Consider the following 24,305-nt stretch of genomic DNA (forward strand, 5'->3'; position numbering starts at 1 on the left):
TGTTCAGCAAAGATGCTGCCTTGAAGGACTCCTCTAACTCAAGGTTGGATACTTCAGTCAATTGCAGGCTGTACTGAACCATCGAATATTATGACAACATTCATCTGAACAGCATTGAGAGATTAATTGTTGTAACATGGCAAGTGAAAGTCTGATTAGTAAAATTATTTTTTCACTGGAAGGTAATTCAAGTACATTTTTGGTAACTCACCCAGAGAAGTTGTCATATTACATGCATGTTTGAAAAACTGAATGGTAAAACTGCTGACAAGAGTCTCTTTGTTGACCCCTTCCTGGAACATTTGCTTTCTTGTGACAGTTTGCTTAGCTGTCAAATAATTTCTCCTTGCCTACAAGGAAGGGCGCGGAACTGCTGAGTACGCATTTCACCTCGACAGGATATAACCACTGTTCTTGTAGCCACAAGCAGCTACTTAGTCTCTGCCCGGAGACTCCTTATCTACATGCAGCTAGAAATCACGTAGCTGGAAGTGCCAGTTAACAGAAATATTCCCAGTCTTTTGAGCAGCACAGAGCTCCTTGATGTGCAGTGAGTCACCTTAGCTCTATTGCAAGGCCATGCATATCTGTGCTGATCTGTTAGCATTGCTGACTGCAGTTCTGTAACACAGGAGTCCCACAGCCAGTCAATGGCTCCAGAGTACTTCACGCTTAGCAGCGCAAGGTAAGAGTTACGGTTTGTGACAGGCTAGGAAGTTATGTTTTCAACAGATAAGAGACCTCTATAATATTCAAGAGCTCTTCTATTTCTATATCCTTCCTATTTTCTGCTTCACCCTCAATAGGCTGAGGTAGCCATCTGGTCTCAGCAGCCACAGGCATGCTGTGTGACTATTTTCGTTACAAGCCACAGCTGAGACTGTACCTGCTGAAACTTGAGTTCAGAACCACTGGTTGCCATTACTAGTCTTTGGTTAAGTCACCACAGTCCCAGCGTGAAGTGCTAACAAGTAGTGCCACCAAGACAAGCAGGCCTGTTGACTTCAGTACCTGCTGCAAGGGACAGGCCAAGAGGAATAGCTTATGAACTGCTTAACTAATTGTTCCTATCCAATTAGTGGATGCACACACACTCTTCAGGTCGCCTAGATTTTTCACAGCGTTATTTGTTACAGATTTTCCCACTCTAAGAATACCCCAAGCTCACTGATTTTAGGAATTCAGAACTACTAAGAAGCAGGGGGCAAGACGCAGCCCTCCCCCCCCCCCGCCACACACACCAAAACAGCATTAGGCACAATAGCCCTGTCTAATTCCTGATTTAAAATAACAACAAAAGACTTAACTGCTTCAAATTAATGCTTTCATAGCAGAGATTTAGTGTTTCAGGATATATTAAACTGTCTCACTGCCAGCACAATACACGGAAGCATTTAGTTGTTTGTCATTCTTAGAATGAAATAGTAAATTTGTAAGTTTTATTATATGATGACTCGGCTGTCCAGTTTTATTCAGTTAGCTCTTTGGCACAGCTAGCTATGATTCTGAGAGCCATCCAAGTACCACAGCCCTAGAACAGCATAGCCGCCATTCAGGTTTGCTCCACTAATGACCAATAGATACAAGAACCCTTTTCCTAGTTTAAAAGAGTAGTTCTGTCTCAGCACCAAGCACACAGCATGAGCTGACAGTTTTCTGTACTGTCTAGTCAAGTCTACAGGATAATTTAATTTTTTTAAAAATATATTTAGGTTCAGAAGAGCATTTATTAATGCCTTAAGTCACGCCAGTACAGCAGTGCACCTGGTCCAAGTTCAATTTTTATGTATTTCAGGGTAGTGTAGCTAAATTAAATGGCAATCACAGTTCATCACCTGCTAACTTGTCTGTTTCCTTCTCATTCATCAGGAACATGTAATCTTAGAAAAGCTCCATGCACCTACCACAGTAGGCAGTTGTGTTTTACTTGCACCCTGAAGTACACAGAGGAACTAACTTATGGAATCCCTAAAACCTGAATACGAGCAACCAGATTTGCAATCATTTGACATACTGAACTCTGATCTCCCACTACATGCCCACTGCACTGCTTCCTCATGGCTACTTAAAAAAAAAGCAGGCAGCACTATGAAGTTTTATAACACGAGTCCAGTAGTCTTGATAGCACAGGAATCAACATTCTCCTTGGAAACTCCCAAGGAGAAAGTTTCTCCACAGTGTGTTGTTGATTATTTTTTTTGTGGCAAGGCAGGCATCTACAATAGACAATACACAGATAACCTCCTACATATTTGTGACTACTGAGACTTCAGAGCTAGCTAATGGGACTCAAACAAAACCTGAAGCCTGACCACACTTTTTTTTTTTTTTTTTAGACTTCACTTAGGAACTGTCCAGAAAGCTTACTTAACCCTAGTAAGCTAACTACTTGCCACATCTTACTTGCCCAAACTAGATCTTTAGCTCAAATTGTGGGTACAAAGCATGCTGTACTGCGTACCCAAGAGACAAAGACATTAGGAGCACAACAGCGCAGGGCTTCTGGAGCTTTTAACTCTTCATTCCCATATCACCTAGCCAAGATGCTGACAGCAACAGATAATGCCAGTGTGCCTTGAGTAGTGCAATATGGAGCGCAACTGGACTGAAGCTGAAGATCAGGACAAGCTTTGTACAGACAGTTACTTGACCGTTTTCTGACCTGTAGTAGTGGATCCAGGGAGAACGAGCATCATACCACACATATTTCTGACTGCCAGTCTTCTAGATTAATTAAAAGCAACTTTCAATAATAGCCTCACAAGAACTTTCTCATTCATATCCATCACCTGCCTTTTTATGAATAAGGCTCCAGTTGGGTACCTTGTCTTTCGTTAAGCATCAGCTACAAACTTGCAAGTGTTGCACAACACCTGTACCACAAGTTTCCTAAACAATGTAGGTCAGCCACAGTTCAAGAAAATGTATAGTTGAGTCCATGAGGACCTCCTGTGAACAGCCTGGAATATGCTAAAGAAGTTCTAGATAGCAAAAACGTAGCAATACCAATGTTTCTGCTCTCAAAATTTGCTCCAACAGCAAGTCAGAAGATTCAGCACAAACACAGTACCTCCGAGAATTCAAGTTCCTTTGAATTTTTTCAATGAAATAAAATGAGGAAGTTCAGTAGGCACAGCAAACTGAAGTGTTATGGGCAAGAGCCACACGCATGTAGGTTCCGAAAGCTGGACACTCAGCCTCACAAAGAGCAGCTCACATATGCAGTTGTAAAAGATACTGGTTAAGCCAATGCTCTACATTAAATAGGAACAGGGAAAAAAAAATAAAATAAACAGATAAATCACTCTTCAGTCAGAACAGTCGTGTTCCACAACAGTGCTGGCCTGACACCTATCAGCACTTCTGGAGTGAGGCTGATGAGTTTCATTATGTAATAGTACTCATGTCATTAGAGACCTGGTAGTGGGTCACATGCAAAGTTTGTATCTTAAATAATGTATCATAGATGCATTTCCACAATACTTTATTAAGAGCTGGGCTACCCAGAGGGATGAGTTTCACCTGAGTATACAGAACCTGCTCAATACCCAGTTCTAGGCTATGCCACTACCAGGAGAGAACACTTGCTCAGAGTTGAAGCTCTGGCCAACTCATGAGATTCTCCTGTCAGTGCTGCTCACTAAAGAAGAGTCCAGGGCTACACCTAAGCTATGAGTTCTGGCTGGTTTTCAACTGATGTTGAAGTAAAGTTATCCAATGCTCAACAGTTTGCTAGCTAGATAAAAACCAATTATGGTAGCTTTTTTTTAAATCTAAACATAATACTATGGACAGCAGTAATTTACACAGCAAAACAAGTATTTTGCAATTGTTCTTTTAACAAGGTGTCTAGAAATTAAATTCTTTCCATTTGGGTTAGAAAAAAAAGTCACTACAAATCATGCAAATCCATCACTAGGTGGGTTAGTGCCCACCACAGTCCCATTTAGCTAAGCACAAACTACACACAGATGCAGGGCTACAGACAGGTTGCTAGAAGCCAGAAGACCCTGCCTAGGTACATCGATATCACTTTTATTATACAAGTTCTCCTCAAAAAATACTCCTCAGTAGTGAAGCCAAGCTTAACGCCATCACAGCTACAGCAACTCAGGATGAGAAGCATGGCTTGTAGTACTTCGCCCTATAGACCAGTCAGATAGGAAGTACACATTGCACAATTGTGTTACCACTTCCAGTCCCCTCCCTGTACTCCAGCTTCACTGAGAGACTTTAAAGGCACATGCTTATTTGAGAAGGTAACCTTGCATTCCTGCAGCAGAGCAATTTTAGAATTTGTTGCTAGTGCCTTTATAAAGCCACCTTAAAGAAACTAAAGGCCATCACTTGGGAATAATCTATTAGCATCCAGTTATGGTTTAATGATACCCAAACGTAGAATTTGTCAGAGACCAGTAGACACCAGAAAGTGTAGACCTGGCACTTCTGTGCCCGCACTGCCACAGCTGTACTGCAGGGAAGCCTGCAGTAGCTTTCACATTTCGCTGCAATATGTGGTTTTTCTTCACAGAAGATGACATTACAAGTCAGAACATCAACAAAATCACTTCGTGTGTCCTTACACTTACAAGAAGTCTCAGCCCCGTTAAAAAAAAAAAAAAAATTAAGCGATACACGGAGACAATTTGGCCTCCTCATCAATTCACCCCCTCTGCCCCCCATCCCTTGCAGATCCCACACCGAAGCGGGATTTCCCACTCCCGCTGCCCCGGAGCAGACCGACTCTCTCCCGGGAAGCAAAGAGGAACCACCCGCCCTCTCCCCTCCCGCCTCCCCGCAGGTGCTAGCGTGGGCTCGGCGCCAGCCTCGCCTACACCCACCGGCACCACAGACACCCCACCACCCGCACCGGGGAAGGCAAGGCGGGGACCGGCCAAGGGCTGGATACCCGGGCACCTCGGCCTTTCGCCTCCTCCCCAGGACGCGGACGAGCCCCGGCGGTTCCCCAGCCCTTCCCCTCAGCTCCGGGCCCGCTGGAAGGTGCCCTTCGGGAAGGCACGGCGGGCAACCCGCGGCGGGCAACCCGCGGCGGGCAGGCGCTGCCCGGGCTTAGACGCCGGTAAGGCTTTGCGGGAGGGCGGCCATCCCGCCACCGGAGGGACCCGGGCCGCTCCACGGCCCCTCAAGACGGGCCCGGAGGCCTCTCGCCCAGGCACCGACACCCCCCCCCCCCCCCCCCGGGGCGGCTCCTCCGCCTGAGGGAGCGGCCCGGCCCGGCCCGCCTCAGCACCCGCTCCCCCGGCCCGGCCCGGCCCACTTCGCGCCCACCTGGAGATGCTCCTGGAAACGAATCGGCAGGATCTGGGCCATGGCGGCGGCGGCGGGCTGGGGCTCCAGTCCGAGGCCGGACCGGAGTCACTCGTCAGCGGGGTCCGGGCGGCGCGGGGAAGCGGGACCGCAATGGCGGAACGGGCCAGAGAGCGGGGAAGAGCCGCGGACGATCCGGAAGCTGCCCCCGCCGGCGGAAGGATACCGCCGCGGAAGGAAGAGACCTGCCCTCACCTGCCGGGACCGGCCTTAACAGCGCCGGCCGGGCGGAAGGATCCCTCGCTGAGCGGCGTGACACGCACACCGCGCAACCAATGGGAGCGGCGGAGGGATCCTCCACCGGAAGGGACTATTTCGAGACTCATCACTCCTCCCTCCCCGGCCTTTTTTCTTTTTTTTTTTTGCCACATCATGCGACTGAGGTGCGGCTGCGTCACTTCCGTTCCGCGCTCGTCGCCCCGGTGGGTCACGTGGGCGGGGGGCAGAACGGCCGGGCAAGGTGACTCCCCCGGGGGGGGGGGGGCTTCTTTTTTTGGGGGGGCCCTTGGCGACTGAGGGTCCCGGGGGGGGGGGGTGTGTGTCTCCCCGGTCAGGGACGCGATCGCTGCTTTTCCCCCCCACTCCCTGCGGCCGGTAGTTCCTGGTGAGGGCCGTTTTCCTCCCAAATCTCCATTAAAAAAAAAAAAGAGGGAAAATAAAGCCTGGACCGACTTTCTTCCTTTCCTTCACCAAAAAGGCGGGGTGCAGCAGTCCCCTGAAGGTCCAGGGATGGTCCAAAGGACTGTTAATAAGTACAGCAACATAATAAAACTTCCACCACATCTCCTGCTGGGTTTATTAACTCACAATGTTAACTCTAGCCCGCGGAAACTCTTTTTTTTTTAAAAACTCTCTTTAAAAACTTCACTCTTTTTACCGGACCGCAGCACACGGGGCATTCCGAGTGCTTTACGGAGAGGGTGGGTGCGCTGTAAGGCACCAGCACCCTGACAGACCTCACCGCTTCTTTTCTTATATCTCGCCTTATTTTGCAATCTCATGGTTATTTCCTCAGACCATTTTTGCTTTGTCTTAAATTTACAATTTCAAAACCTCTGAGCAGCCCTGGAAAACAGGAAAAAAACCCCCTCCCTTCTTGCTACTAAGAAAGTAAAAAAAAAAAAAAAAAAAAAAAAATTAAATAAGCATTAGGATCTGCCAAGAGATAGAGTGGGCATTTTAGCTACTACCTCAGACCTAGTGCGTGGTACAGATGTCATTTGACTCCCAAGTGGCTATGACATTGCAAATAAAAAACCAAAGTAAACACCAAAAATTTGTGGGCTTTTGCAAAATTCAGGCTATAGGTTTGGTCAAGAAAAAGCACTGGCTTCTCAGAAGCAGAGTCTGGGCAACAGCATGAAAGAACAAAACCCTCTTCCAGCTGAACCCAGGATAAAGGGCCCAACAAAGGAGGAATCCTAAACATGCCACTTCCTATGAAGACCCATCACAAGCACTAATTGTTCAATTCACGCAATCCCTTAGGAACTAGAAAGGCATTAATCTTGCTGCCGTTTCTGTGCTCTGTACACACAGAAAAGGGGCAGGCGGCAGCAATTCTCCTGCAGTTTGGAACTCCGCGTCTGAAACTTGCAGGGCAGCCACAGGCATCACTGCTCGCTCCTGCTATTGCCGTTGACAAGTTTGGTGTTGCTCGAGTTAAGCCTCTTACAGCTTCAGAAGGTGGCACTCGGCCCTGCAGGGCAACCGGCGGCGTACGCTGCAGCCTCTCCAGCTCTTCGAGACATGAATCACGCCTTCTTCGCTAGGTTTGGCAAGTATGCAGACCAGGTTCCGCTTTTTCATTTTAATAGGTACAATCACAGAAAGAGGGACAATTATCAGACCCACTACCTTCTTTGTGAAGAATAATATTATCATATTCCCCATAAGAGAATCCCAAGGTTTTTGAAAGCTTATGATCAGCTACAGCCTGTGCAGTACGGAAGTGGAACGCTTAACCTTTTATACCAAGTGCTAAGGCTTCCTTACAACATCATTGTAACAGCATTAGCTAGTTACCTGAAAAGCAAATGAAGGTGACACACAGCTGCACACAACCAAGGCATGAAAAATGACAGTAGGTTCTTCCACTTTTTTGGAAACTGTCTTCTACAAAATGTTACTTACTGAAAGTGAAAAATAGCAAAAAAGACAAGCTCCACGCTAGAGCACTGGAACATTTTAGGATTATTAAGGTAACAGAAGGGAATTACCTCTTTATTGAGAAAGAAGCAAACTTTATGATGACAAAGCGTCACAGCTCTTTGCTTTTTATATGAGTTGAGGGAAAAAGCTAATGTTTCCTTGTGTGTTCTTTCTACACATTTGAAACACTCCTTCTTCAGAATGAAATCCACACATTTTAAAAATAACAGCCACCAAACTCAGAAAAACAGCCCACTAGGCAACAGGCCTGCTGATGGACTGCAGGACGTAACCTAGCTGAGGACTGGATTGACTGCTGGGATTTTTTTTGCCAAACGGGAAACACACAGTGCTAAGTCATCCCTGACAGAAATTATGCATTGTTAGCAAGAATGTGAAAACATTTACAAAATACTTTGCATACAAAGACATCTTCACCCAGAAACATCACTGTACATGGTACAGCACAATACAGAGTAGGAACAACACTGTCTGCAACAGAGAATGCAGGTGGCAAACGTCCTTTTGAATTTGGATCCTGATGGTTCCATCATTAAAAGAGCACTTCCTACACATTTTCCTGAGTGGTGTATGAGCATGAAGACTGTATAGCCACAATCATACAAAGTAAAATGGATAAAAAGTGACAGTCCCACTCCTTTAAAAAAAAAAAAAACAAAAAACAAAACACTTTAAGAAAATATATTAATAATGGCACTGAGACCACTGAGACCTTTTAAAGTCAACTAAATGCCACAGAATTGGCACCACAGTATGCATCATGTCTTCATCCACATTTGAGGCCATTAAATTGTTGCCAGTGACATGTAGCAATAAAATTTCAGCTTGGTGACTTTTCCTTGCTGGATGCAGCAAAGGACGATTGCATTTGTATGCCTCAGCACTCAAACTTACCACAAAGCAGAAGTTTTTCTTCATTCCAGTTAGTCATTTTGCATTATGCAAACATACCCAGAACAACTGCACCAAACTGCCTTTCCTCACAGTGGGAGTTGAGCAGCCACGAGTATTACACCGTTTCTTTCATTGGGCCACTTAAACCTTGTGCTCTTTGCTGCTTTCTCTCAAGATAGCGTGCTCGGGCATCCAGTATTGATTGATCATCATTCCTTCTCTCCATCTTCTTTGTAGAGTTGTCTGTGACTCCTTCTGGGGGAGAGAAGAAAGAGAAATATACTCTTCTGTGTCAAAAAAAATCCCAGCATTACAATTCCTCTTATTTGTAAGATACCCCAAAACCCCCAACAGAATCTCCAATGTTTTTCAAGTCCCAGTCAGTCATTTGAATGACTTCCAGAGAGGACAGACTGTACCAAAGCAGGGAGGGAAAAAAAAAAAAAAAAAAAAAAAATCATGCCTTAACTCCCATGTCAATATTTGCAGCTGGCTCATCTCATCCCCAAATGTGTATCTTGCTTCTTATTGTAACAGATACTATGCATCTTATGTTCTATGCACCCATTTCTTCTCTAAATTACACATCTCAAACTCAGGTTTAGGCAGGAGAGGCACAGCACTGGGAGCAGGAAAAAAAAAGCTTAGAATAAACTATGTTTATAAATTTCCAGAGGTAGGGGGAAAGGGGAGGATAACATACAGATAAAGGAGTGGGAAAAGTCAATACTCCAGAACAGACACCATTAGAAATGCACATTCTCCCACTGAGCTGAGACCTTGGGAGTGCTTCTCGCAGAAGCAAAGAAAAGCAGGAAATATTTTCAGTTTAAAATAAAACGTAAAATGTAAATAAAAATAAAAATATCATTCAAAGACTCTGAAAGCCTAAGTTTTGTGTGAATGAAGCAGCTACTGCATCCTGTTCCTAGGGCTCTGGGGCTGGGCACCAGATTCTTTGATATGAGGAAGGAGTTTCAATCAGCGTTCACTCTTGGAATATTTGCAATTATTCTGTCTCGGAGTCAAATAATAATTCAGCTCATGATGCCGCCTTTCCTTCCACTGGGCACTAATTAAACCTTTATCAGCTATTTAGCCACATCTGTAAGGTCAATATTAATCTCAAATTAATTTACAATTGCCTAGTGAAGTCAAAAAGTTAGGGGGGACAAAGAGAAACCTCAGCTGTTTGGACTTCAGATAAATAGATGAGGCTCCTCTGCATTACCCAATAATGAAAATATCCTTTCCAGCAAATTTATCACCAAATCCAATTCATGTTTTTATCATTTAAAATGGTTGTTTTATACAATAATGCAGGAAAGAAAGAGATGCTGGTCTGAGCACAAAAGTCTACATTTTCTCCATTGTTAAGGAAACTGAAGAGAATCTATATTGCTAGTGCCTGTACTATATATTAAATTAATGTTTTGGAAGGGTCAGCTCAGGAGCAGAGGCCCTTTGAATACTTGGCTGCTTTACGAAACCTGCTGACAGAAGAATTCAAAGAATGTCAAGCAGCCAGATCAATTAGCAGGCACCAGTTTTAATTAAAACTGACTATTTAAACATATGGCATTAAATTCATTGTCAGAATGAGACATTCACCAAAATGTGATACTTCTTCCTCTGTGTTTTTTGTTTGGTGGGTTTTTTGGGGGCTGGTTGGGGGTTTTTTTTCTCTCCTCCTCCCCCCCAACCCCCCCAGCCCTTAGGACCTCTTTCTCTCAGGACAGTATTATTTTGGGTATCTATGGCTAGATACCCTTTGCAAACTTAAACAATGGTTAGACTCAAAATGCTTTTATTCAACTCTGGGACAAAGTTCTGCTCCTGTCAGCTGTATTAAACCACAAAAGGGGAGCATGGCAAGAACCAGCAAGCAAACACCGCTACACACACTGCTGAGGCAGGAAAATAAGGATTGCAGAGCTGTAATAAGAGAAGAAAACAACTAGAGCTACACATCAAATATGTTAAGCACATACAGATTAACACCTACTGGTCCAGAATGCATTCAGTGACATAACATACACGCACATGCCCGCAACAACCAAGAAAACTACACATGCCATAGATAGGGGCTAGTAATGTGCTTACCACACTGCCTTTTAAGGTCCTCCTTACGTTTCCACTTGGTTATTTCCTCTTCAGTTACTTCTTCCCGTGCCACACTGCTGAGTTCATATGCATCAATTTGATGCAATCTGGGCAACAAGTCTTTGACCCATTCATAGCGAACAGGACACACTGTCCGGACATAGATTTTGGATGTCACTGTGACATCATGGAAGATGATCCACTCGAGGCGGGTCTCCTGGTTATATAGCTGAAAAATTAAAATATTATTTCAGAACTGATAAAAGAGAATTTTTATTTCTAGAGCACCCTCCACTGGAATATATTCCAATGCTTCAGATGCAAGAATGAGATAAAGCTGACATTACCCTAAGTTTTCAGACAGCGGAACTAAGGCATAATGACTTGCTTAAAATTGCCCAGGAAATCCAAAGAGCCAGAGAGAAAGCTCAGTCTATGTCACAGTCGATGTCACACTCATTTCATAAGCCAAACATTTACCAAATTTGAAGAAGTGAGGCTCTTCCCCACTCTCAAAATGAACACTGCAACAGTGCTTCTCCTGGCCGTAAGTTAGCACAAACCAAAACAGAAGAGTTTACAGTGACCTGCCTCTTACTACTTTTATAGATCCTTTGCTACTTTATTAACAGACTTTGGTAACTTACTGTAGATGAAGGATGGATATAGACTATGCTGCCATGTCCGTCCATTGTGCAGAATGTCCTGGCTGCAGATCTGAAAGGTTTGGGGGCGGAGGGGAGGGAAATGTAATGAAACATACTTTGCTGTGATTAGACAGCAACAATAAACTAAACAAATCAGCAGCAGCATAGAAGAAAATACTCAAATAGATAAGCAGAGGAAGATCCTTCCAGAATTAAACTTTAAAAAAAACCAATGAGGAATAAAATAGATCTAATTTACCACAGTAACACTGCAGATATAACAACACAATAATAAACAGGGTTTGGTATTGAAGTCTTTGACAGCCATGATAATTGGACATTTCTAAGCCCTTTAGTTTAATATCTGGAACTACTCATCAGCTTACAAGTTCATTTCACAGATAGAAAAACTACTCTTCCAAGGACATAAGCAACTTCCCCAGGAATGTAATGAGAGTCAAAAGCAGAGTACCTGCCAGGCTTCCAGCCCTGTGCAGAAACACCACCTTCAGCTGCAATTGCTACTTTGCTACTTTTAACAATAGACAGTCTTACTATTCTGTTTCAGTATGCAGCTACACCTTTAAAGAATATGCATAGTATCTTTTCCATTCAATTATCCAAACTTTATTACTTACCTCCTAGCTACATTGATAAAGTATCCTGCACATAGACATCTTCTTAATATTTCAGTTCTGGAGCCTTCAAATGTCTCTTTAGGGAAATCTGGCAGCTATGTAAAGCAAAAACAACACGTATCAGGATCTTTCCTAAAGAAAAACTGGCTATACCCCCTCCATCCCATGGATCTTAAACCCTGGGTTTCTTACCCTATGGAAACCATAAGGAAAGGAGGAAAACCCTCCTTGCTTGTTACCACCATCATACCTGTGAGTTATACAAGCTACAACAAGGATGCCCTAATAAATATTTAAGTGGATTAGTTTCTACTGGAGAAAGGCAGCAGCCATCTGGCAAAGGCTCAGTAGTCCAGTACATGTCTTAAACATAAACTTAGATGAGTCAATCACATATAAAAGTCATATTTTTTACCTGTTTCAGTTTACTGATTATTTCCCGAAGTTGTTTTTCCACACTAAATGCAGATTTTAAAGCTCTCCAATGGATCCAGTATTTCTGGCACCAAGCTGAAGGAGACTTGCTGAGAACAGAAATACTTGTATTATAAATGAGCCCTTTGTGAGCTGCAGGCAGAAAGTTGCCTCTTTTTTGTTATGGTCGTACAAAGAAGGCAACCTACACAGCCAGATACTTTGTTAGTTTAAATAATAGGTGTCTTGATATAAATTACAGATCACAATAAGGAATAAATCTGCAATTAGGTATGAGCACATACATGTGCATATACGCAGTATATCTAAAAACCATCAGCAGCTGGAAGTTATGAGCAATGCAAAACCACTTACTGTAAGGAATAATTTTATACCTTGCTTTGCACTGTTCAAAAATATTTAAGAGGGTTGCAAAGTCATTGCATCCTCCCACTTGTGAAGAAAGTTCCTGGTGCTGAAGCTCAGCCTCCTTTTGCTTCTGAGGATCACCTGAGGAAGTAAGTTATATCTCACTTTAACAAAGCCATTTTTATTTATCACTCCTACTTAATTTTCTGTTAACATCTCTCTAAAGTGTGTTTGGCAGCCTTGGCTCTTTATTCATGTTATTTTTAGATCCGTCTCTCCTCCACAGCTGCATTTACAGTTCTTCCTCCTTCCACTACTGCTGAACAAGAACACATAGATGCTATTAAATCTGTGATTAATCTCATCAAGTCAGCACTAGAGGTGAAGAATTCTAGTCTCTTAGAAAGAAAGGTTCTACATTTTTCTCTTACAATCAATTCAGATGCTGACATGGAAAGATAAAGGAACAGCAATCTTAAACAAACAGCTCTCAGGGATCAAGTGAAAGTTTTGCCCTGAGAGAAAAAACAAGATTGTTGAAACTACCCCGTCATAGCACCATCTAATCTGTTTAACTCAGCTTTTGTCCTCGTACCCAAGTGCCATAGTAATGGAGGTCTTGAAATAAATAAGAGTCTAGAAAAAATGCGATCTGTGAGTTTAGTAGGAATTCACCTTCACTAAATACTAGGAATGTACTAGGCAAAAGCAACATTTCCAAAGTGTTATTTCAAGTTGTAAATACCCAAAGAATTTCTTCCCCAGCACAACCTATTCCCCTTAGTAGAGAAGGATATGGCTGCAAAGGCCAATGCATTGCCTTGCTGCTGTACTGCAGACAATGTCAGAAGTTTGTGGGTATTAAAAGTAACACCGATTAAGTAAGAAGGTCTGTTCGTATACATATCGCACATGAGCAAGTGCCTTCAGGATGGGAGTCTCTGTGCTTGTGTCCCAATGTGCGGGGTTGCTGGAGAGTAACGGACATGTGTGCATTAGCTAGCTGAACAGATAACAAGGGCATATTGCCAGATGGAGGATGGGAAAGCACACGCACATTTGTGGGAATAGGAAAGACCCCAGAGCAGCATCCAGTCCATCAGTCCTGTCAGCAGTGTCTTTAGCTGTTGCACTAACGGGCACGGTTAATAGACTACAGAGATAACCGGACAAGAGCCAATGAGTGACTAGAAAGGACAAAGGTCTCCCACAAAGACTGTGCTACATACAAAGACTATATGTAGCACAGTTGAGGAGGACGGGTCAGGGGCAGAGTGGAGGGGAAAGGAGATACAAAGGAGAACGTGGGAGACCAGTGAGAGGTGCTATCTTGGAACCACAGCAAAATTACAATTTCCATTTAAAAGAACACTGGAAATGGAGGCAGTGACAAGCTGAGCTTCTCAGTAACTTAAAAGGTCTACTTGGTTAAACAGATTCATCAAACAGAAAAGCCAATACAGAGGCAACCCCATTCATTAAAAACAAAATTAATCAGTCCCCGTTGTCTGTACTTAGACCAACAGCAAAACATGTGCTGCGGTGCATTTGGTTTTTTGGTGGTTTCTTCCCACCCCACCCCCACCTTCCTGTAACACAGTTTTCCCCCTTATGACCTCTCAGCAAACCACTCATTCACCTATATGTTGCTTTACAGCTCACAGCCTTGGGACAAATGCAGCCCAGTTCCATGCTATTTTGAAGTCTTTGGAACAGCTGTTGTCCAATTCCTAGTGTGCAATGTGCCCTGACTCCAAGACCACAGAGAGCTGTAAAAGCATACAGGCAAAGTGCCTTCGTGTATTTGTCCTAATCATACCATTCTTCCCAACAGATCTGCTATGATGTACTCTGGGAGACAAGGCATTGCACTCGAGGAATCTTCCTCACACTGCAAGGTAAGGGTTATTTAAAGCATTAGTTTGAGGTAAATACTTATGTCTCCCACCAGTGTTGGGCTCAACGAAGGAGACCAGCTTTCTCCCTGGCAGGAGTATCCTTATGCTTAAGTAAAGGCTTGTGCTACCATTGTTCAAAATACAGAATCAGTTCCCACTTTATAACCTTGAGGTACACCTATAAGATACTGTGGCCTCACAAACTATTAGCACAGAAAACTACTGAGAGAAAAAAACGCTGCAGAGGGAAGCTGTAGAAAAGGTCTGCAGGTGAAGCAGTGTGTGCTTGCCTAACCATTGCCTGAGATGTCCCTCTCCAAGCAGAATTCCCCACCCACCCAAGGCTGCTTTGGGATAAGGGGCTTCATACCTGGACGAATGAAGACATTTTCCACAGACAACATAGCTGCTATGGGAAGCAGCAGATCTTCACAGTCAAGAGAAGCAGCTTTTATGACAGCACAGGTCAGGTTGGGAGGGAGGGGAAACTGCACCAGTAATTCACCCAGTCTTGTCACGTGGCCTCTCCTTATCCCAGGAAAAAGATTCAAACGCCAGATTCAACGTAACTATGTTTAAACGTAAATCGGAGCATGCACACACAATGTCAGCCACCATATACTGATAAAGAACATGAAAGAAGCATTTCCCTCTGGACTGTTCCAACACTGCAGTCTGTGTGTGCCCAGATAGGTGCTGGAGACATGAAGCAAGTGTTGCTAGCAGAAGAAAGTTTCACCTTTCTCCAGTTTGCTTATGCCTGCCTCATGGCAGGCAAAGCCAGCTTTTTAAGTGTATCAGATGCCTAAGATTAAGATTTTTTTTTTTTTTTTTCCCCCCCCAAGAAGAATTCCTGGAAGCTTAGGATAAGATCTCCCTTCCTGTCTTGAGTTCTTGGATGGGCCTCACAGCTAGTGCCTAAGCACCTTCATCACAACAGTCTGGGATCTGCTATCAGGAACTACAGCACAGAGAGTTGAGGTAATTTGTCTGAGGTCACTCAGGAACTCCAGGACAATGTGGAGAAATTAATCGGTATCTCTCAAGTCCTAAGCCATGCTCTAATCCTCATTTTAGAGAGAGTATATTAAAACCCAATAGTTAACTTCCTGGGCTAATGAGGAAATATATTCTACTGCTGGGGAAAGTCCTTTAGTCCACACAAAAAACTCACTAACACCAGTTAAACCATTAGTTTTCAAATTCTTGTAGGGACTACACCCCTTTCTTCTTTACCTGTCAATAGCATCACACTGGTAAAGTTCTTTGAGAGCTTCCAAAATATGCCGTTCTTCAGGGCGGTCCAAATAAGGAAATCTACAGTAAAAAATAAAGTAAAAAAAAATAATGTCACTGTTCAGACTCAGTATAGCCTTGTTAGTTTTCCTATTTATTAAAATATTTTTGTAACCTTCTGTCGTGGTTTAACCCCAGCCAGCAACTAAGCACCACGCAGCCGCTCACTCACTTCCCCCCCATCCAGTGGGATGGGGGAGAAAATCAGGAAAAGAAGTAAAACTCCTGGGTTGAGATAAGAACGATTTAATAGAACAGAAAAGAAGAAACTAATAATGATAATACTAATAAAATGACAATAGTACTAATAAAAGGATTGAAATGTACAAATGATGCGCAGGGCAATTGCTCACCACCCGCCGACCGACACCCAGCCAGTCCCTGAGCGGCGATTCCCTGCCCCCCCCTTCCCAGTTCCTAAACTAGACGGGACGTCTCATGGTATGGAATACACTGTTGGCCAGTTTGGGTCAGGTGCCCTGGCTGGGCATGAGAAGCTGAAAAATCCTTGACTGTAGTCTAAACACTACTGAGCAACAACTGAAAACATCAGTGTTATCAACATTCTTCACATACTGAACTCAAAACATAGCACTGTACCAGCTACTAGGAAGACAGTTAACTCCATCCCAGCTGAAACCAGGACACCTTCCAATACAGGTTTCTGACCAAAGTGCACATAAGCATCTTCAGTATATGGGCATGTTACATGTACAGTCTCAAACTGAAGAATTACAATGACAAATCCCAGCATGGCACATGCAAAGATGAACTGTATTTTCTGCACATGTATGATCCTAATATTAAACAATTCCACAGAGATTAAGCTTTTGGGATATAAACATCAGTATTTTAAAGGAACACTATTAACTATTTAATTTTGGAGAGAAGGAGCTAGTTTTGGCAGAACCTCAAACCGAACTTGAGCTCAAGATCCAATCTGGCATTAAAGACTGAGGAGAACAGCAGAAAAGCTGATTGTATTGAGGTGTCACAGTTGGCTGGGGACCTAATCCTGCCTCTGCCAATAGGCTGTTGGTGCCTGTGCTGCCTTGCTCCTGAGACTGAGGAAGAAAATGATAATCCCCCCTCCATGGAGGTTACCTTATGACATCATGCACAGAAAGGCACTTCAAGGTCAGGATCACAGATGTCAGACTGGTTCTCTTGATCTCTGGGACCGTGTGATCAGGCATGCACTGCTCCCAGAATTCTTTGCTGTATAGCCGATAGCTTTTTCCAGATGATGTCCTGCCAGCTCGGCCAGCTCGTTGCCTTGCTTCGCTCCTTCCAAAACAGTAAGGCAGGGAAAAAAAATTCCAAACTCTTGATCCCTTCTGTTATTATCCAAAGCAGCACACTGTCATTACGATAAATAATAGCAATTTCTATGCTTGTAGATGGAAGATCTATTATACTGTGCAGCAACTGAGAAATCCAGCTATACAAGAACTAGCAGAATGAAGAAGTATTTCTGTGCAAGGGAAGATTTTTTTTAAGCTTCTCTGAATCAGGCTGTTGTATTCGGCAAACACAAGATGACATGTAAGCCACTGTTGAGACTACAGACAATGCATTGTCAATTCCTTCTTAATGCCTGTAACTTTTAGGAAATTATATGCCCTGAACCATTTTCTATTTAGCAGCAAACAAGATGGCTTTAAATTACAGAGCCTCAAAGCTGCTCACCCCCCCCCCCTTTTTTTTTTTTTTTTTAAGATCAACCGATATACAGTATTGTCAGAGCAACTCCCAGAAACGCTAAGCGCACAACCTTTTCAAAACTTACTTTGAAATGGGAACCACCTCCAGTATGTCCAAGCCAACCCGGGGGTTATGATTCAACTGCTTCACAAATCCACTGTCTACTACATATCTGAAAAAGATTCATGCTCTGTCAGAGAAGAAAACAGAGGTCTCTGTAGACAGACAGGAAACTGCCACGTGCATATCATCAAAGCAAGAACACATTTACCCTACAATCGCTAACAGGTAGTTGCACTTTGCTGGTCAACTGCAGCCCTGCAATGGTTCAGTCTAGAGGATGTTACAGATAATACCTCCCAGCACCCAAGGAGACTATGCTCATTTAATGGAGCCAAGATTTGATTTCAAATTAGGGTCCAACAATATTAGTCATCTGTAGGACTATATAATAGTATCATATAATAGTATTTTTTAATTCACTACATACACAAAAAAGACAACAGGTAATTATTGGGCAGGTATAGTAGTGGAAGGAAGTCAGATGCGTTTTTCCAAATCTCGTAGAACTTTCTGAATTATTCCCTCTGTTACAGCTTTGATGAAGGACAGGAAACAATACCTGACTCCTTCAATCGTCAGAGATGTTGCAGCAATGTTTGTGGATACCACGCATTTTCTAATGCCTGTGGGAGCTGGCAAAAATATTCTTTTCTGTTGGTCTAAAATGACAGGTAGTCAGTCAAACAATCCGTTACGTTACAATGCTCTGATTTCAAACCACATCTCTAACACTGCGCAAACTTACTGAAATGCTTAGTGAAAGTCATTTAAATTAAATTAGAAAGTGAATCACATAACATTCTAAAATATAGGATTCAGTATTATTTTAGCATATGCCAGAAATCAGAGAAAGTCTTCTTTATTGCTTGCATATTCAGGAAGATTTTGAGGTCAAGAAAGGCCAATTCTCCTGGATGTTTCCTAACCCAGAGTTAGGAAAAACAAACAAGATATCTGGTCTTAATAGAATCTTCATGAAGGATTTGAAGGGTTTTAACAAACAGAGCAAGCGAAGGCGAATGTGAAAAGATTCGGTTAAACACGCCACATTTCCAGCAAATCTTCTTCTAACATGTAACAAAGAAGCATATATAGTTTCCATTAATTCATTTGGCTTTCTGAGGAACAAAAAAGGAAGGTGGAAATTCAACTTTCGCCTGAAATTTTCTCACATATTATACTTGAAAAATAGAAAAATCTCTTTAAGGAAAATTCTCTCTTGTGTATTTAAAAATATTCAAATACAATGGCCTCTGAGAAACTACCACAAAAGAAAAAAAAAAATTTAAAAAGTCACTCTCAGTCAGGCATCTAACACCTATCATGGAGTAAGGAAGAAGCTATACCTTTCTTTTATGCAAATTTTCAGTTTGCTTTTTCAAGAAGGTAAAAATTTTGCTCTCTCTTGCAGATCATTACCAGATCTTTCCTCTCAGCAGCACTTCCAGACAGAAATTGCTGTCCTGCTCTTCTAAACACTTATTCAGCCTCTTGGCATTCTACATACTGCACCCACACATTTAAACATCGCACTCAAGTTCATCTGAAAATACGGTGTCTGTGTTCAGTAAAGGTCAAAAGGCCTTTGTTTTTACCTCTTTGAAACTAACTGTGGTATTGTGGCCACATAAAACAGACTGACTCATTCTGATAACCTGTACTTTTCTGTATTGTGTAACACTGTACTACTTCTATCTTCCCTTACACGTCTACTCTTATCACCAAAAACCTACTGGCAATATCTTTTCCATATAAAATAGTATGTGAGGACCTAAATAAGACGTGAACTTTCAGTTACACAATATCTCCTTCCTAAGCTGGAGACCTTGATGTCATGTGAAGCCATTTCCAGTGGACATGAACTTTAACTGGAGGCTTCTGTACAACTACAGAGAAGGCTGAAGTTTGATTAGTTTACGAACACCACAAAAAAACCCATAGTGCTACAGTATTGTAACAAAAGGGTTAAATGAATGCCATTTTTTCCAATCACAGTAGAAATATTTGATTAGGATACTGTTTATAACAACTCTTGCAGTTAACATTTATGTGAATTAAGTTCCATATGACATTATATGCTCTTACCTGTTGACATTGACCCATACAATGGTAAGATAAGCAGGCCTTCAACAGACTGATCATGTACTTCATACCGGTAATCAACAGATTCTGCTTTCTTGAAAAGTAAGTCACAAGCTCTTTCTATCTCAATCTGACCTAAAAAACATCAAAGAGCATTTATACAACTTTGCCTTCCTAGTTTGCAAGATCTTTAAACAAGACTGCTTTGCCAATATTACAGAGTCATGAACACCATTGCAAGAAGGAAGTGAGATTTATGAGAGCTGGTTTAGAGGTGACATCCAGTCTTTCCACAGTGCCTCTCACCAAAGCTTTTCCTTAAAAGATGACTGCATATGTGTCTGGCCCATACATTGATGTAGGGTTTTGCAGCTAAAGAAATTCTCCCTTCCTGAATTAACAACAAAGTAAAACACGTACACAATACAAATAGAGTAAGTTTGACACAGGAAGAAAAGAGCATATGCAAATTTTTAAGTTAACGTTTTCCTTGTCTGATCTCATAGGCATGGATACATCTGAACATGCTCTGAAAACTATCACTTCACAAGATTATGTGCGTCAACCTGCAACTTTCCCTTCTCTACTTACTGCTCTGGGACAAACTAGACAGTCATTGGAAGGATGTACTGTTTTGCTGGCAATGCCACGTTTCACCTAGCATAACCACCAGTTGTTCAAAGAAAAATTCTCACCTGTCAGGAAAACCAAGATGTCACCTTCTGGTTCATTTAAATGGATATCCAATGCCACTTTTACAGCCTGAAACAAACAATAAAGAATCCAATAACAGCTGGAATTTCACTTACTCTTTCTAAAACTCACAGTACTAACTAATTCTTCCCTACATCCTGCAGAGATGCTAAAAGCACAGCAATACAGCAGCTAATTCTTGTGGTCTTTCACAGGCGATAATCATACCAAGAACAGAGAACACAGCACACAAAGTAAAACAGGCCAGACCTCTGTAACATATGCAGAGCTGCCTATGTCCCTTGGGCTGAGCAGGTTGCAGAATATCTCCTTGACAGGATAACTTCTTCCTGGAATATGCAGCACTGAACAGTGTCCAAAGAACTCCGAGAGCTTGTCTACCTCCAGAGTGGCTGACATCACCACCACTTTCATGGCCGTCTTCCTGTTCGGTGGTTTCTTCTGTAGAAATAGTTTCTTCAGCAAACCAAATAAAATATCCTAACAGAAAACCAACAGCAACTCATATTAGTACCCCAGTTTTTTTAGAAGTGCCTGACAAACTTGGAAGGGACTGATTTTATCCCACTGATATAGCAAAGAGAGAAAACCACACATCTCCAGGGCTTAAGCACTCAGAAGAATACATACAATTACCCTGGTCATCTTGTAAGCACGCTAATTGGTTTCTAGAATTTAATTAAATTTTTATGAGCTCTTCTCACAGCCTACAAACAGAATCAGTGTAATTTAAAATCCTTTGGTTTTCATTTTTGTATTCTCACCGTCAAGTCATTTGCAAGCAGTTACCTCAGACCCATTTTAAAAAGTCATCACTCTTGTCCAGCGTACATTACCTGACGGAGTGTGCACCCTTCTTTGTTGTACTATTTATTGTTATGACTTCAGCAAGTTTATTTTACTCTGCAGTGCTCTGGATTAAAAATCTGCTCCTTTTAGTTAGACACAGGTGATGGAGGAGCAACTTCTTACATCACCCTAGTTCAATTACTTACAATACACTCAAATGCCTGAGGGCAGAACTGGAATTCAGAAAGCATTTTCCCTTTCCCCCAGCTGGACTGGTAGATTGTTTGCTGGACTGGTAGGTTGTTTGACACACAACACAATCTCTTGAGGACTGAGTGACCTGAGTCTCACTTTTCTTGCCACAGAAGGGTCAGAGTGACATCTGATAGCTTTTGGTACTTAGGTCAGTCTAGATACTTCCATGATCCCAAAAGCCGTTATCTTTTTGCACAGTCATATACACACCCTAAGAAACATTAGGCCTTAGAGTGAGAGAGATGTTTCAGGGTTTTGTTTGTTTGTGTATGTTTGGGTTTTTTTCTTAATTAGGATTCTAGAAAGTCTGCGTTCACTGTGCTAGCTTCAAACTCCTGGAAATTTTGGGAAAGTATCCAATAGTCAGCCAAGTTTTAACTGCTTTCAACAGTTTGTTTCAACAACAGCTACAACAATTCCAACAGGATTACAGGAAACACCTTATTTCCAGATAACGCAGAATGTAATAAACGAAGCAGCAATTCTATGGTCTTAGGACAGCAAAAGGATAAAGCACATCCATGGAAATTCAGCCAAAATCCTTGGGAATTGCACAGCAGTGAAAGAAAGGTATAAGTAGACCCCAGTAAAGGAGCAATAGTGAACTAAAAGGACAGATATAAGGCGACACTCACAGTGCTGAGGCTCCGCTCGTGGGCTTCATCCAAAATGATGATACTGTACTTGCTGAGAAGGGGGTCTACCAATATTTGCCTCAACAAGCAGCCATCAGTCATATACTTGATTGCAGTATCCTGAAATGTTTAATTAGACATTCAGCTGTTATCCTGGATTTTTACTTCAAAGTAAACACTTCTCTATAGATCACATATTTGTCCGGCACACACACTGAGATTGCATCATGGGTGCTTCGCAATGCTTCACTTGTAAGGTGTTCAAAAAACTTGAACAAGCGAGTTACACAATACATACAACCGCAGCTTCACTACAGCTGGGACAGCTGGCTCCTGAAGGCTCCGAGACCCTCTGCACGCAAAGCCCCAGCAGAGGCAACAGGGCTGTGCCACTCCACCCAGAAGCCCACAAGAAACAAAACTGAACTGCAGCCCACCGACCCCACTGCACCTTGCCACGACACCACCAGCAGGTACACTGCCCTCAGAGCCCTACCTCGGTGGTGCAGTCATCGAAGCGGACCTGGTACCCAACGACACTCCCCAGCGAACACCCCATCTCCTCGGCCACCCTCTGAGCCACCGAGATGGTGGCGACGCGCCGGGGCTGGGTGACGCCAATGGCCCCATGCTTGGCGAGGCCTTCGGGAGAGACGGGGAGAACAGGGACACCGAGTCAGTTTATACACGAGTACCTACATCATACACAGATGGCCGTAGTTTTTTAGTTTACAAGGTTTTACCGAGCCCCCTCCTCTCGCCTCACCCTGAAGCCGCGTCCCCCTGAGGGGACACGAGGATTATCTGCGTTTATCAGTGCTCATCTCTCACGTTTCGGGCCCGAGGCGGCAGGGCAGAGGGGGCTCTCAGGGGTTTCCCCCCCCTCCCCGGCCGTTACCTGCCTCGAAGAGGTACTTGGGCAGCTGCGTGCTTTTGCCGCTGCCCGTCTCGCCGGTGACGATGAGGAAGGGCTGCTCCCTCACGGCCTCCACCAGGGCCCGGCGGGACCGGCGGATGGGCAGGGCGGAGACCTCCATGGCGGTTACGGGAGACCCCGGACGGGAACCGCCGTCCCCGGGAAACCCCTCGGGGCCCGGCGGCCGCCCTGTCAGGTACCGCGCCCCTCCCCCACCACCTCCCCTCACGTCAGCGTGCGCACCGACGACATCCGCTCGTGACGCGCTCCTCAACGGCAGGCGCGGGCCCCTACGCCCCGCCTCCTCCTCAAGCACCACCCCCTCCGCAAGCACCACCCCCTCCGCAAGCACCACCCCCTCAGCAAGCACCGCCTCCTCCTCCTCAAGCACCGCCCCTCCTCAAGTACCGCCTCCTCCTCCTCAAGCACGGCCCCTCCTCAAGTACCGCCTCCTCCTCCTCAAGCACCGCCCCGCGAAGCCCCGCCCCTCCGCGCAGGCCACGCCCCGTCTTCTCCTCAGCCGTCTGCCCCCAGACAGCAGCTCCCCCCCTCCCCGTTTAGCCAACCCCCTTTTTTTTTTTTTTTCCCCCCCCAAATCTGCTGCAGTTTTTCCACAGTGGCACTTGCTCCTTCCTGAGGGATGTTGCCAGCACAGGGAAACCCAGCGGTAGCTGTCCTTGGGCCGCCCTGGGGCTCCCTCAGGTGGGCCCGGGCCCAGGCCCAGGCCGGAGGGGGCCCAGCGCCTCAGCCCCTCAGGTTTGGCACAGTTGAACTGCGTAAAACCACAGTTTACTGGTGTAAAACCAAACGGCTCGCAGGTGACATAACCAGTGGTTCTCTCTCAACAGGTGAAATAGCCCCTCGCCATCAACGCGGTGCATGGAAGAGACACGATTTGGGGGAAAGCAGCCCCGTAAAATCAAAAGTCTCTGTGATTTACCACACGGAGAACGCCCGGATTTGCCACCGAGGCCCGACCGAAGGCCCCGGCTTCCTGGCAACGTCTGTGAATTCACGTAAGACCTGAAGGTGGCAAGCGATGTACGCTTAACATGAAACCAGCCTGCAGTCCAGGTTCCCAGCTTGTGCCTAACGGCTGCAACTAAACCCCCATTTCTGCTAAAGCACAATTTTTGCATTGTGTTTTGTCTGCACGTCATGGTGTTTGCTTCCCTTACAAGTCCTGTGTATGTTAATGTTTCACCCTCCATTAGGCTGTATCAGTGACAAGAATCACACAGTAAATTTGTCATCATACCAGGACCGAATTTAGGCCACCTACTGACTCCAGTTGTCACCAATAACCTCAATTTGTACCTCCAACACAATAGGAGGAATATTTACCTACTGGCTCAGGCATCGTGGTGAGCGCTGAGCCGGAACGCTTG

The 24,305-nt window shown here is 44.0% G+C and overlaps 2 protein-coding genes across 5 annotated transcripts in view; both read right to left on the bottom strand.

Moving 5' to 3' along the window:
* Positions 1 to 5,561, bottom strand: part of CLTC (clathrin heavy chain) — a 34,414-nt gene extending 28,853 nt beyond the window's left edge. The window contains exon 1 of one of the 2 annotated variants that reach the window (XM_069790990.1): positions 5,290 to 5,561. In XM_069790990.1, the coding sequence (XP_069647091.1) occupies positions 5,290 to 5,331 (42 nt within the window). In that variant the 5' untranslated portion in view covers positions 5,332 to 5,561. The remainder of the gene's footprint in view (positions 1 to 5,289) is intronic. The other variant, XM_069790991.1, reaches the window with a different exon arrangement.
* Positions 5,562 to 7,123: 1,562 nt separating this feature from the next.
* DHX40 (DEAH-box helicase 40) lies at positions 7,124 to 23,159 on the bottom strand. 3 transcript variants are annotated; one of them, XR_011326050.1, is made up of 18 exons: positions 22,900 to 23,159; positions 22,498 to 22,643; positions 22,002 to 22,121; positions 20,572 to 20,802; positions 20,304 to 20,370; positions 19,612 to 19,743; positions 18,086 to 18,185; positions 17,549 to 17,635; positions 16,864 to 17,046; positions 15,700 to 15,780; positions 14,834 to 14,991; positions 12,592 to 12,706; positions 12,198 to 12,306; positions 11,783 to 11,877; positions 11,145 to 11,214; positions 10,498 to 10,726; positions 8,858 to 9,016; positions 8,511 to 8,649 (listed from the first exon to the last, which is right to left on the bottom strand). XR_011326050.1 is itself a non-coding variant. In XM_069791010.1 (17 exons), the coding sequence occupies exons 1-17, from the start codon at positions 23,036 to 23,038 to the stop codon at positions 8,510 to 8,512; spliced, it is 2,199 nt and encodes a 732-aa protein (XP_069647111.1). In that variant the 5' UTR covers positions 23,039 to 23,159; the 3' UTR covers positions 7,124 to 8,509. The 3 variants fall into 3 exon arrangements, 2 of the variants coding, with proteins under 2 accessions (XP_069647111.1, XP_069647110.1); XM_069791010.1 differs by lacking the exon at positions 8,858 to 9,016 and having other exon boundaries at positions 7,124 to 8,646; XM_069791009.1 differs by lacking the exon at positions 8,858 to 9,016 and having other exon boundaries at positions 7,124 to 8,649; positions 22,900 to 23,157.
* Between the last annotated feature and the right edge of the window lie 1,146 nt (positions 23,160 to 24,305).

The sequence above is a fragment of the Haliaeetus albicilla genome, chromosome 9, assembly GCF_947461875.1.
Source record: "Haliaeetus albicilla chromosome 9, bHalAlb1.1, whole genome shotgun sequence".
Classification (NCBI taxonomy): domain Eukaryota; kingdom Metazoa; phylum Chordata; class Aves; order Accipitriformes; family Accipitridae; genus Haliaeetus; species Haliaeetus albicilla.

Coding starts and splice junctions, on each gene's coding strand:
- DHX40 (XM_069791009.1), bottom strand. CDS start 23,038: ATGGAGGTCTCCGCCCTGCCCATCCGCCGGTCCCGCCGGGCCCTGGTG. Junction 20,371..20,571: donor GCTCTGCATATGTTACAGAG/GTCTGGCCTGTT, acceptor TGTTTGTTTCAG/GCTGTAAAAGTGGCATTGGA. Junction 11,878..12,197: donor TAATCAGTAAACTGAAACAG/GTAAAAAATATG, acceptor TGCTTTACATAG/CTGCCAGATTTCCCTAAAGA.